General features: G+C 27.0%; 1 protein-coding gene and 1 non-coding gene across 2 annotated transcripts; one reads left to right on the top strand and one right to left on the bottom strand.

The window, feature by feature from the left end:
- Positions 1–2,471: 2,471 nt before the first annotated feature.
- Positions 2,472–9,239, bottom strand: LOC114181033 (protein REVEILLE 6-like). Its single transcript, XM_028067352.2, has 8 exons — positions 8,924–9,239; positions 7,470–7,527; positions 5,263–5,386; positions 5,020–5,184; positions 4,750–4,863; positions 4,115–4,224; positions 3,537–3,596; positions 2,472–2,841 (listed from the first exon to the last, which is right to left on the bottom strand). Exons 1-8 carry the CDS (start codon positions 9,154–9,156, stop codon positions 2,782–2,784), a joined length of 924 nt encoding a protein of 307 aa, XP_027923153.1. The 5' UTR covers positions 9,157–9,239; the 3' UTR covers positions 2,472–2,781.
- A 4,456-nt stretch (positions 9,240–13,695) lies between these two features.
- TRNAI-AAU (transfer RNA isoleucine (anticodon AAU)) lies at positions 13,696–13,769 on the top strand. The gene has a single exon. It is a non-coding gene; the product is annotated as a tRNA-Ile (tRNA).
- The last annotated feature ends 220 nt before the right edge of the window (positions 13,770–13,989 follow it).

The raw sequence follows: 13,989 nt of genomic DNA, 5'->3' as shown, positions 1-13,989 counted from the left end.
CCCCGTTGCTGTGATTCCAAACATATCTAACGCCACGTTTCTGCATAATCATTGGTTTGCTTCCTTCGTCAAGTAATTCCATTCTATGTTTAGGTTTTATGGTGAAAGAGTAATAATTAATATCTTTTAAAAATTTTCACCAACAACCAATGGTGAAGTCTTATTGAACTTGAAGATGTATTCAATTCAAATGTTACTTTTTTTATCATCCAGAAAAATGCATAAATAAACAATTAATAAGGAAAAATTAAAACAACTAAAAGAATTTAGGGTGAATATGTTTTTGTTTTCTCCAAAATAAATGTAGCAGTTATTCTCAAAGATCACACGATATAACAATGATTCTCCAAAATATATAATTTATCGTGTTTTCTAGATACCAAAATCTTTACGATATATACTAATTTTATTTAAGTATATAGAGTTCAAAAATACATTCCGTACATTCAGCTTTACATGACCAGAATTCTTTTGGGTGTATGTGAAACTTGAGGTGATTATGTGAAATTCATGTATATTTTTAGTTCATTCTTTATTTTAAGAATAATTTAAAGTTCCTTGAACTTTTTGTTACTTCCGGGATGTCTTCCTACAGTAGCGTGGACATTTGTTGTCTTCCGGAGATGCACCGAAACCTTATCATCACCGATGCCTTCTCCAAAACTCACAGTGAACAAGAAAACTGTGCACGGTAGGTGGAAGGAGCAGCTGCACAATCAAGATGAAGGGATAAGAAAATTGGAATTAAATTAAATAATCTATATGGTTAGTTGTGCTAATTCACATATTTTATGGTGTGCGGTAAAAAATTTAAGGGAGTGCAATATCTATTCTTCACATCATTATAAATAAAATTAATTTTTAATATATAAGTAAATGTAATTTTCAATTTATAAATCGATTTTGTAAAACTGAACTAAGTTTAAATATATTTTTTAAAAATAATAAAAGAAAATTAAAAAAATAATCTTGAAATCTTTTGAGTTTTAAAGTGAAGGGATATGAGATTTTTATTTCTTCACTATCTTATGTTGAATATGACTTTATGTTGTTTTATTTGATTTTAACTTTATAAGTGCAATTGTTTGAAGAAAAAGAGACTCGATAATTTTTTAAATATTGTGTACTTTTACTCAAAAAAACATCTTAAAAATTATTAACGAGTAAATTGTGTCAAAGTAAAACAATTATATATTTTTCGAACTACATTTATGAAAAGGTGTAATATTTATCAAAAATAATAGAACCTACATGTTAACGCCAATATAAATTGAAGGAACTGAATTGACTTCTTTTGTATACAAATAAAATGAAAACTCAATTAAAAATAAAAAGTTCGAAACTCTTAAACCAAATTTAAATCACTGAACTATATTTTAAGATAAGTTTATTCATGATTTTAAATCTTTAAAATATAGTAAAGTAAAATTAAACATCAATCATAATTACTATATTACTAGAGTAAATATGTATGTATTATTTTTTATATATGTGTGATATTATATGAGTAGATGATGATATTGTTAGGTTATTAAGTTAATATATAAAATAAAATTATATTTATTAAAAATAAAGTAAAATATATTAAAAAAGATGAGAAAATAACTGTTAATAAATAAAAATAAAAAGAATTATAAATAAATTATTTTATAAAAGATTTATGAAAATAACATCAATTTTCAAAAATTTAATAAATAATTATATTTTAAAAAGTAAAATTGATATTTTTACATATGAATACAAAAGGATACTAAGATACGCGGGCCGTTACTATAGAAGAGAAGAATATAGACGTTTGAAGTCATGTTTATCAAATCAGAAATGTATTAGCTGTTTTAACAAATTTTTAACTTTTAAAATTAAAATAAATTATTTTTAACCACCCTTAAATCTAGTGAGAAAAAAAAATTAACTTTAGATTTAAAGAACTTCATTTTTAAATTTGAGACTTAAATTATCATTTTTATATTTAAGGGAAATTATCACTTTTATATTTAAGAGACTAAAAAGACTGAATTTCATTTACACGTAGTATTTTCCTGACACATTTTTTTACACAAATAACCAGTCCAAAACTGATAATGAAATGAGACAAAAAGAACAATCCTTTTTAATTTAAAACACTAAGAAGAAGAATATCACATATAAAGAAATAAAAAGTTTGTTTAAGTCTTTTTATTTTAACTATTAGATTTCAGCAGTTTTAACAAATGGAATTGGAATTTAATATTCCAGCTTATTATAGTCATTTCCATATCATGTGCCAATAAACATTTAAATAGGTAAATTTAATACGATGTCTATAGATTAGGTAAATTTATATCCTTGGTTCCAAATATTCAATGTTTGGTTGAACCTAACAGAAATAATAGGTGCTGCACAGACCTTCACAAAACTAGAATATAACATTCTTGTTTCCAAATATTTGATATTTGGTTGAATTTAATACACTATTGGGTGCTATACAGACCTACATAAAACTAAGAAATAGCTATACATTCTCACATTATTGTTTTCTTTTTCAAAGGTTGATTCATATATACACAAAGTCATGATTGAATTATGAGAATTAACGATTTCCTTAGCTACAGTGATGAGAAACAGCAAAAAAAAAAAACCAAGAGCAGGGTAAAAATTTAGCTGTGACTCCAACATCTCCACCTTGTGCCTTTCCATGAACTCTTACCAAATCATGGAAGATAGTAACACCAATTGATGGAAAAGGAAGCCACTTTCTGCTTCCATCTCATTAGCACTCTTCAACTTCTTATTGTGCATGCTCTATCCACATTGATAGTTATTTCTCTCTGGTTCAACCTCATATGATGAAAGCAACTTCCTCTGTATGAATGAAAAATGATGGATGCACATTAGTAAATCCACTTCCTTACTGTTCTTTCTTTCTTCTAAAAGATTCAATTTGATGTACAATTATAAGGATTAAATTAATCATTAAACTCATTAATAATAGGCTCCCAGTTTTATGTTTCTTGAACTAGCTCAAGTACAGAATGAATAAGAATAATACAGATACTACAATGAGATTACAGACGCTTGCCTGGTATTTTATAAGTTCAATGACAACATATGAAACATTGGTATCCAGAAAGCTATAACAAAGTTTCAGTTTTCTTGCCAAAAAGTATAAAGTTTACAGAATATCAACTACTTGATTAGTTGATATAATGGAGTTAACAAGTAACTGGTATTGATAATTGTTTCTAAATTAACATATTCTTATAAACACTCTTTTGCTTCCTTTGATAAGATGACAAGAAATACCTTATTAGAAGAGAGAGAGGGAGAGAAATACATACGATAAAATGATAAGAAGATCACTTGCAACACCAACAGAGAAAATCTTATTCAAAATTACACGGCAGTAAAAAATGAAACAGAAAAGAAGATAACACTTTTTCACAAAAATGAACTCACATGATGGTTATATTATAGAGATAAATGGTACTTATATAATTACTCATCATGACATAATATATATTTATAGCAATCTAAATATCAGGGACATAAATACTTACATGATCCTCAAAATCTGGGCTAGTTAAATTGATCGACAGGTTTCTCATTAGCAGTAGCACCTAAAAATATCCAAGGATATTCATTTGTAAGTACTTTTGAACAAGCATAAATTCATTTATATAACATAGTTAATAAAGAGTCAGGTTCAAATAAAGCTTTAATGTCAACTTAGTGTATGTTTGGATGAATATGACATAATTGATTTTGGTTAAAATTGCCTTTAGAAGTGACGTGACTTATGTTTGGATGTTTTTATTATAAAAGCATCTTAGCAACTAAATTCAGCATACAATTTTTTATCCAATGCAAAAGCTAATCAAGTAGTTCCAATTCTGAATCAATTCTATATCCAGCATAAATTATTTAGTGTGAAACCAAACATATGAAAATTAATTTAAAATCACATTAACTGGTATTCAAAGTGATTCTAGAAAATCCAGTCTGAGACCAAAATACACTTGAGGAGTAGTAATTAATTGCCTGAATCATATTAAAAACCAATTTGATAAGTATCTATAACACAGTCCAATCTAGCTGAAAAGAATAGCAAATACTGGATGGAGGAACATAAACATACTGTCTCAACGTCTATACGGTCCATCTTTTTTAGTTTCTGCAGATGTTCAGTTGCATTTGGATCAAATACACTGCCAATGAAACCATATACCTGAGTAAAATCTGGAAGAACTGCATTAAAAAAATTAAACTGTTAATTTAAAATCAACACAGTAATGAATATAAAAATCAATATTACTGTAAAAATGAAACTTGCATGACAAGAAAACGTTATACTTGTATAAGGAAATTTTAAGTCTGTCCGTATCTAGGTTAAAGTGGGAGTTTGTATAAAAGCTACTCAAACAGCTTTCGAGACATCATGAATATGAGATGAAGAGAGTCCAAAATACATCATACTTGTTGAATTCAAATAAAAGCTGAAAGCTTATAATTTTAAGCATTTCAGTTATATCACGGTTCAAGTGAAATTTTGGTGCATAAGACAATCCGTGTCCAAGATTGAAAATTAAGTTACTTCAATCCCATTTGATTAGTTTTTAGTATAAAACTGACGTAAAGCACACACTGAATGTAAATTATACGCCACTATCAGTCCAAACATTTCCTATAACCATATTCCATGAACTCATGATGCATGCATGTAACCATAAAAAATCAACTTCAAACTAAAAAGGAAAACTGCTAAACCCTTGCCTCTCAATGGATGGATTTTATTCCCTTGATGAGGTGTTTGACCATTAGATTCACCAGCTGGGCGCACTTTAGGAGTGCTTTCACCACTACTGCAAGGATTATTCACTTTTGTCACTGCAATACGCATATAATGTAGCAAACAGAAGAAAGTAGTTAGTATATCTAAAAAAATTTATCAACAAGCATCTTCAATAAACAGTCTGCTTTTCATGAACAAAATCCCAGGATCAAATAAAATAAAGAAGGTACAGAAATTGTAGCATTTAATACCAGGGGATAAATTGACAGTTTGCAAGGTGTTGTTTGACCAGGACGACACCACAGTGTTCATAGGAATTTTAAGCATTGCTGGGGAATCATTCTTCAGGATATATCCAGGTTCAAGCAAAGCAGATGAAGATTGAAAAGATCCTGATACTTGTGGGAGTACAGGAGCTGCCAGATATCAATTTTAAATTATTAGATGTAAATCAACTTAAATTGTCTACAAAAAACATGGCAAAAGATTCTTACCATTTCTGGAAGCTTTTTGGGGATATGGATGTGCTGCTTTTCTTTTAGGTCTGGGTGGCGGAAGATGTTCACTTGCTCCACTCTTCTGAACTTTTAGAAAGTATTTCTGTGCGTGACTACGTATCTACAAAACCAGTAGAAATTATTATTAGTCCTTAAGCTAAATTATAGTGTATTTGGATGAGGAATTGAAAGAGGCATTCAAGTTTTAAATGGATTTAAAACCACATAGCATATCAAAATGAGTTAGTTGGATACCAAATACAAAAAAAAAAAAAAAAAATCATAATGATGGGAATTTTAAAGAGGTTTTATTTTCAAATAAAATGAACGGATTTCAAATTGTTATAATTACAGAAATAAGGAGTTGATCTTATATAATCAGGAATATAGATTATATATGTTTTATTAGGAATATTTTTATTTATTTACACATCATATTTTTGTTAAAAACGAATACCAGATTAATGCACATCTAGCAAAGTGGATACCATTCGAGTAATTAAACCTATTTATTAAAATGTTAACAATATTTACTTTTCTCTTCTTGCTAAACAATACTTTTTTAGTTACAAAATTACATTAAAATCAGATCGCAAACTGCTTAATATTTGATTTTGTAGTTAAAGATTATCTATGAAAAATTATATAATTACTCATTTAACATTTTGCATGTTTTTTGAAGTTTAGACCAAAGGCAAATGTTTACAGTTTCTAAAAATTTATATTGAAATATCAATTTGTTAATTTCACATATGATGGATTTTGAATTATTTTATCTGCACAAAGAATTGAAAATATAATGAATTTGAATTGTTTATCCAAATAAAGAATTTCGAAAATGAAAGTAATGTAATTAAAGCAAGTAAACTCCCATGCAATTCAAATTCCTTAGAAGTTTAAGATTCTCTGTCCAAACACTACCTTAAGGCATGGACATTGAAATCTAAAGTTGAAAAAAACTAAAAAAATATATAGAATAAAATAACACAAGCCCTAACAACTCAAACATTCATGTATATTCAGATTTTCAAGCCAGCTCAGCACCAGACACCTGTCTCAACGAAAACAACAAACAAGTATTTTCCCACTAAGTGTGGTCAGTGGCATGGATCAAATTACATTTTAAATGTTCTGTCATAAATGATTTCTAACATAAAATACGGCTCCTTGTCACACTTGCTTTTCTTTCAGTCAAAAGGATCAGCATGTCATCAAAAGCAATTTTGTATTACTTTCTTTCAGACGAAAAACCATTCTATACTCACACGTGTATCTGAGTTAAAGATTACAAAACCATGCTGGATCTGCATCTAACACCTAAGCCTTTAGGTACTTCACATTTTTTAAGAGAATAACAAGGTATGATATGAATGATGGGTATAAATTCTAACAATAATTTAATGATAAAGGATTAAAATTCAAATGGTTAAAACGATGCATATGTTAACATAGATCACAAAGTGACCACAATAGGAGTACGTATACTACTAATCTACAAGTTTATGGAACAAACAATTTGTTTGACAAGAGCTCTACAATGAAGTAATAGAAAGCTCAATGACATTAAAATGCAATAACTTGCATTGAATAGAAAGAAAGAACAGGAAACTCATGTTATACCTCAAATTTTAAATTAAAGTACCTTACCTAGAAAAACAGGACTAAAATGGGTATTAGGTTTAACATTTTTTTGTCTCATAAAACCTTCCTTAAATGAACTGCAAGTCAACAAACCAACCTCACTATAGCAGCAGAGCACAATATGACAGTGAGAAATACATGGTGAATCAAGGAGAATATGGTTGAATAAAGTAGCATTTCTTTAGGGTGGGTAATAAGACCTATCTTTTGACATTTCATTTTCAACGAGATATAGTTTCTTTGGGAAAATTTGAAAACTACATAATCAATTAACGACATTCCATCAGCATCAATTTTTTCTGGCCAAATTATTTTTACGTAATCCTCACACTTAATATGATACCTGGGCCCAAATTTTTATTAGTGAATAAGCCTTTTCTAGCCTAGGATTTATTGACTCCCATCCCACAAAATTGAGAACAAAAAACAATTTAACAAGATAATGAGAGAAGGCATACTTTAACTGTAAAAGCTAAAATGAAATATCTATACTTAACTCCAGAAATATTAAAGAAAATTGTGCACTTCTAGCCAAAAAAAGGATTTTTGCTCATTAGAATTACCTGTATAACAGTCTTTGATCCAACAAATGCTTCAATCTTTTTCCAGTCACGGTCAAACCTGTAAACAAATGAAGGAGCAAAACAATGTGAGGACAGTGAAAATGGTAGTAAATACCAAAAGAGGGCAGAAACAAATACTAGCTTTAAATTGCAACAGTAGGGAATGGAATTAAGTCATGACCTTTCAATGAAGCTGTCCACCACAATAATCCAATGATTTACAACATTATCATTCAAGGGAAGTTCTATTACTGAAAGACAAAAAACTTACACAACTATGCCTTTTTAGTCACTTCGGCCCGTCAGATCCTTCTCTTTTGAGGTAGAGTTCTTATCTTTTCACTTATTTATATATATATATATATATATATATATATATATATATATATATATATATATATATATATATATATATATTATTTGTACTTAATAATATTTTCTTCCACCAAAAGAGGTATCATATACGATTAAATTAAGGAATCTACACTAACGCAGTTATGAACTAATGATACATCTACTACATTAACAGAGTCCCAGAAGAAACATCTTGTCAAAATAAAAATATAGGCACTAAGTGCAGGAAAAGGAAATCTTAAATATACTAAAATGTTCTTAAGATTACACTTTCTGATCTATTTTTTGGGCTATTCTTCCTACCTTATTTATCATTGTAAAACGAAAATAGTAAAAAGTTAAACAACTAATTCCAATTAGTTCGGCTAGTCCATATTTGAACCAACAATATTAATAGAACCAGATGTCTCAGACAGGTTTCAACCAGCAATGATAATTTGATACATAAAGAATAAATAACCATGTCAATGATATTTCGATAATCGTTTTAATACTCTCTTCTACATCATCTCAACACATTCTCACCATTTTTAAGTTCTAACGAGAATCCATGCTAATATTAGCAATACCACATCCGTGAACCAGTTTGGTTTGAAAAAACGTGTTCTACCTGTTTTCCCCTGTGTTTTTAATTTTTCTCCTCTTTACATTCACAATTAAATAAATCCTACTTTATTTTCGCACCATTTTTTCTAATTTTCAAACACTTCTACATTAAAATTTTAAAAATTAAAAAAAAAATACAACGGCATTCCTTAGTGAAAAAATAAATTAAAAACATAAAACGTTTTATCACACCAAATACGCCTTTAATCCAACACTGCTTTGACCATGTTAACTCAGCATAAAAAACCAAGCTTTACCCTATCCATTTTAACACACTCACCGTCATAAAACACAAACCCCAATTCTTCCCCGCCAAACCCACCCGAAAGCCCTAATTCCCACACACAATTCAGCACATGCAACTCAGAAAACCATCCCTGAGCACTAAAATTCAACTATCCAATACCTCAACCGAGCTCTAAACCTCAATCACTGAATAATTCTCAGAAGCAAAACCAAAATTGACCAACAATAAAAGGAGCGAACTTTATTACAGTTGAAGGGCTTCGAGGAACTTGTCGTGTTCTGGTTCGGTCCAGTTCTCCCGCGACTTGGTGATAGTGTAGGGCTTGCGGATCTTCTTGGCTGCATCTTCCGAGGAGTTGGAGGCGGAGACGGCGGCTGCAGCAGCGGCAGAGACGGAGGCGAAGGGAGGCATCCCTGGGAGAGCCATGCCAGTCGGATCCAAGTAGAATCCCTCCGGCGGGTTCGGGTTTTTGGATACCATTCAAAGATTCTAGAGAGAGAAAGAGGAGAGAGAGTTAAGTGTTGGGTTTGTGGCGAAACGTATGGCAAATTTATGTAAAAACAATTGTTAGGTTTGGTGTATCACCGGTGGTGAGGTGACGCTATTTCTACATAGAGAAATATTAAAAAATTATTTATTTAGGTATTATAAATGTTAAAATAGTAAATAATTTGTATTATTTTTCTAAAGTTATATTTTAAAAATTTTAGATGCCTAAATTTTGTTAAAAGGAATTTGACTGAAATTCAAATATGATATCTCTTCACTTAATCACTTTCTACTCAATTAATTAATAGTTATATTTTCTATTTCTCCAAAGAGAGAATAAATTTATTTTATTAATTCATAATACTTGTTATAAATGCTCTAAACATGTTTGTTTTTAATTTTTTTTTTGTTCGATTATTGCTTCTACTTTGGTCTAGATGGGAACTTAACATTGATAATAGATAGTTGGGCAAATTTCATCCAAAGATTACCTAATTTTACATGAAATATTTAAAACGTGATTTAGATCACTCTTGCTTTTTATAATATTGAAGAATATAAGAACCATAGGCCAATTCAAATAGCAATAAAAGGCAAACAATTAATAGACATGTTTTTGCCATATATTGAAAAATAATAGACAGAAAAAATTATAAATTGAAACACTAGTAGAATATAATATAACAATGTCCTGTAAATTAAAATGGTGAATGAAGAATTAAATTATAGATCCATACCTATAATTATAATTTACGTAATATATTATAAGGTAATGAAAACTTTATCTCCAAATATATATTTTTTTCTTGACAACGAAACTACTATTTTAATAATAAATTTTGAAAGGTAAATGTTTTGGTCTTAAAAACACTACAAGAAATCGAAATAATAAGTGGATTACAATGTTTATTAGAATAGAATATGCAATAAGATACTATAATTAAATATTATTTAAGAGCACTAGAAGTTTATTTCGTTCCATGTTAAGAATACTTGAGTTCAATTTGGTTAGAATAAATGTATTGAGTTTTTCTTTATTTCAAAACTATTATTACGAGATCTTAGAATGATTGGCCATAACAAATTTAAAAAAAGAAAAATTAAATTAAAATTGAAAAGAGTAAAAGAATATGAAGTCATAAATAATTCAAGATTAATATAATTATAAAAAAACTAAGATAACCAAGAAGACTTAATGTCAACCGAACACCACTCTAATTAATAGATTAAAACCTTGCAACAAGAATGTCAAAGTAAAATTAATTAAGAATATTCTATAATTTTCTAATCCATTCCGAAGCAAATATAAAGTACATAAGTGAGTGACTGACATCTACTATTATTGTAAAAAAAACTTTTCAAAAATTATTTACGTGAGAAACCTAGAAAATCATATTTCTATAGTCACAGTGTTTAAAATAATAAAATCCTAATATTATTTTAATAATAAATTATTTGTATATAAATAGAAATTTTATAAAATATTTTATTATTTAAAAAACACTAATTATCTAAAATTTTGTTTCTCTAAATGTTTTTTCACTTCTCTCTAAAACCTATCGATGTATTCTTATCCTTATCCTTATATATATATATATATATATATATATATATATATATATATATATATATATATAAAAGAGACACCTAGAGTAATCACTGTGGTAAGATCTTCAAATCTGTCCTATCAGAATCTTGAATTGAGTAAGTTGTAATTCAGTTCTTTTATCGGTCATCCTCTTAAAACTCTACATGTGATCTTTTCTGTATCACATGTGAGTTTTGAGTCTCCTATAATAATCTTTGTTGATTAGTGGTAGCGAACCGTGCTTTAGTCTTTAAGTTTGGACATAAAATTTGGAATTCATCCTTTTCCAAAATTTGATACAATTTTGTTTTCAAATTTAAAAAATGAGTAGATATAATTTTTTTGATCTAATAGTGCTACATGTTAAACGATTATTCAAATTGATATTTGAGTTATAATGTGTCAAATGTTGTAAACAACCCAAAAGTTAACTCGAAACGTTATTTGATATACTAAAATAATTTAACACAATTTGATTTGAATAATTATATCCATTCATTTTTTAAAGTTTGATAACCAAATTATATGAAAGTTTTAAACACCAACTAATTCCAATTTCTTGTTAATATTTGAGGACTAAAAATATATTCAAGTAAAGATAATTAATGCCCTTGGTTGTTTTTGGTTACGGAAATTAAGAAAGTCTTAAATTTATACTTTTCATAACTAATTTTATATCACTAAAATTGGAAACAATAACTAATGGAGAATATCTTAATTTAAGGATGACAAATAAACCTGGTCCATGAGTATTGTCTCAACTTGTCTTTGTTTTTACGGAAAATTTTTACATGGACTGGGTATGTGTATGAATATGAAAAATATCCGACTTTCGACTTTTTCAATTGGATATGAAGATGAGGATGTATATATCATTCTCGTCCTTGTTCCCATCCCCGCCATAATACCCATCTTCATCATATCCCCATCCCCGTTTAATTTATTAAAATACTCACAATTTATTAAGTAAATTTTTTATTTATTAGTTAATATAAAAAAATTATCTTCTTTATTATATTATTATTTATTTTTATTTTATTTGAAGAACTTTTTTTGTTTCGTTAAAATAATTTTTTTATCTCTCAACCGTTCGACTAGGTTGATATCTGAAAAGTTTTGTTAAATCTCCAAGATTTTTTTTTATCTCATTATACCCTTAACTATATATTTATTTTTTATTTATGTGATTTCATTTAACGGAATATCAAATGGTTTTCATTTGATCATTTATTTCAATATTTTTATTCGTTGTTTATTTTTAAAATTTTAAATATTATTTTGATATTTTTGATATAATTTTTTTTATTTTTTAACTCATTATCATATGTCACTTTAATTGTATAAATAAATTTTATTTATTATAATGTAATTGCCATGAATATTTTTATCACCATCCAATATATATTGAAATATCTATGTTAAATTTCAATTATTATTAATTTTTTGTTCTTTGTGTATCAAATGATGTATTATAATTTTTATTAATGTCAAAAAAAAAGATATTTCATTAGAATTTTAAAAATTGAAGTAAACATACATTTAAAATATTTTTAATTTCAATATTTATTTTCCTTTTATATTTTTTAAAAGTATTTTTAAATTTTATCAACTAGGTAACATTAACATTGGTAAATTTAATAAATATTTTAATTCTAATAAAATTTCATTTAGTATTTTAATTTGAAACGTATATAACTATAATTTTTTTCTAAATATTTGATATTGAAGAAACAAGAATACTATCTTTTTAATATTGAATATTTGATAATATTATACTTCATTTATCATAATTTTTTTAATTTTATAAAAATTAATTACTTGATATTGAAACAGTAAAACAACAGATACGGGTACAAGTACGAGTATGTATCTGATGAGGAAAAAGATGTAACAAAAAGGAAAAAGATGTAACAAAAATTTAATACTGTTAGATTTGAGAATGAGAAAGAATTTTTACTCTAAAAATGAGTATGAGATGTTTGTCTCGGATTCCATTGACATTCCTAGCTTAGTGCCTCTTTCTTTAAACCAATACCATATTATTATTTTTTTTCAGTCAAAATAAAATATTTATTTTATTTCTTTAAGTAATTTTAAGTGAATAATATCATATTTACCTTTTTCAGATTTTTTGTATTTTAATCTATATTTAAATGTTGTTTCATTACTAAAGATGTGTTATTTCCACATTAATATAGAGAAGAAAAAAAAACTGACGTATATTAAAAGATAGAAAAATATTGTAATACATAAATATATATTAAAAAAACAGACCAACTAAAAAATGTAAAATAAATAAACTACTACAAATTATATCAAAATAAATAAATAAATAATTCTCAAAAATGAAAATACCTTCAATAAATTAGTGGAAATACATGCGTGTGGTATTTTTTTATTTTAAAAGTAAATATTAATAATTTTTAAAATTATATTATAAATATTTTTTATTTATTTTGTAGATAACTATTTTTGTTAAAGGTATTTATTTTAATTAAAAAAACCGTTAAAATATAAGATAAAATAATAGTTTTAATTTAAAAGAATAGTTATTTAATAAATAGTAAAATTAGAAATAGAAATGTAAATATAAATTGAAGAGTCCGTTTATATATAGGTACTATAAAAATATATAAAAGATATAGCACCAATGAATTATGTATATCAATATATCTATATTCAGTCATTCTTTTACTAAATTTTATTTATCAAATTAAAAAAAATTAAACCCTTTTTCACAAATTTCTTCACTTCATCAATGAAGCTTTAATTATTGATCTGAGATAGGATATTATTTTAAAATTGATCTTCATTCAAATCATTCAAACTTAATTAATTTTAATCCTGAAGATAACAGTAAAACTCCTGCAAATCAAGGAAACTTAATAGATCATTTTCGTTTTTCAGAGTTTAAACTTTCATCAAAAGAAATGAAAACGTGTGGCCTATTAGCTCAGCTGGTTAGAGCGTCGTGCTAATAACGCGAAGGTCGCAGGTTCGAGACCTGCATGGGCCAAATTATTTTTCATTCATTTTTATGATGTCTTTGTTACTCTTTCATCCGTTATGATTATTTAACATTCTAAGCAATCTAACCAAATACTTCTTTCCAAACTCAAGTTTTACCTTTTACTATTTTTAATTAATATAATATATTTTGATGTGCATTTTTAAAATATTTTTATTTTGCATCATTTGATACATCTATTAGTTTTATCCATTATTCACTATGATCT

This window comes from Vigna unguiculata, chromosome 4, assembly GCF_037176805.1.
Source record: "Vigna unguiculata cultivar grain cowpea cultivar isolate G323 ecotype 2 chromosome 4, ASM3717680v1, whole genome shotgun sequence".
NCBI classification, from domain to species: Eukaryota; Viridiplantae; Streptophyta; class Magnoliopsida; order Fabales; family Fabaceae; genus Vigna; species Vigna unguiculata.
The sequence above is the reverse complement of the archived record's forward strand: the minus strand, read 5'-3'. Positions and strand labels throughout refer to the sequence as shown.

Coding starts and splice junctions, on each gene's coding strand:
- LOC114181033 (XM_028067352.2), bottom strand. CDS start 9,156: ATGGTATCCAAAAACCCGAACCCGCCGGAGGGATTCTACTTGGATCCG. Junction 7,528..8,923: donor TTCCTCGAAGCCCTTCAACT/GTAATAAAGTTC, acceptor ATTTGTTTACAG/GTTTGACCGTGACTGGAAAA. Junction 5,387..7,469: donor GATCAAAGACTGTTATACAG/GTAATTCTAATG, acceptor CTGGTTTTGTAG/ATACGTAGTCACGCACAGAA.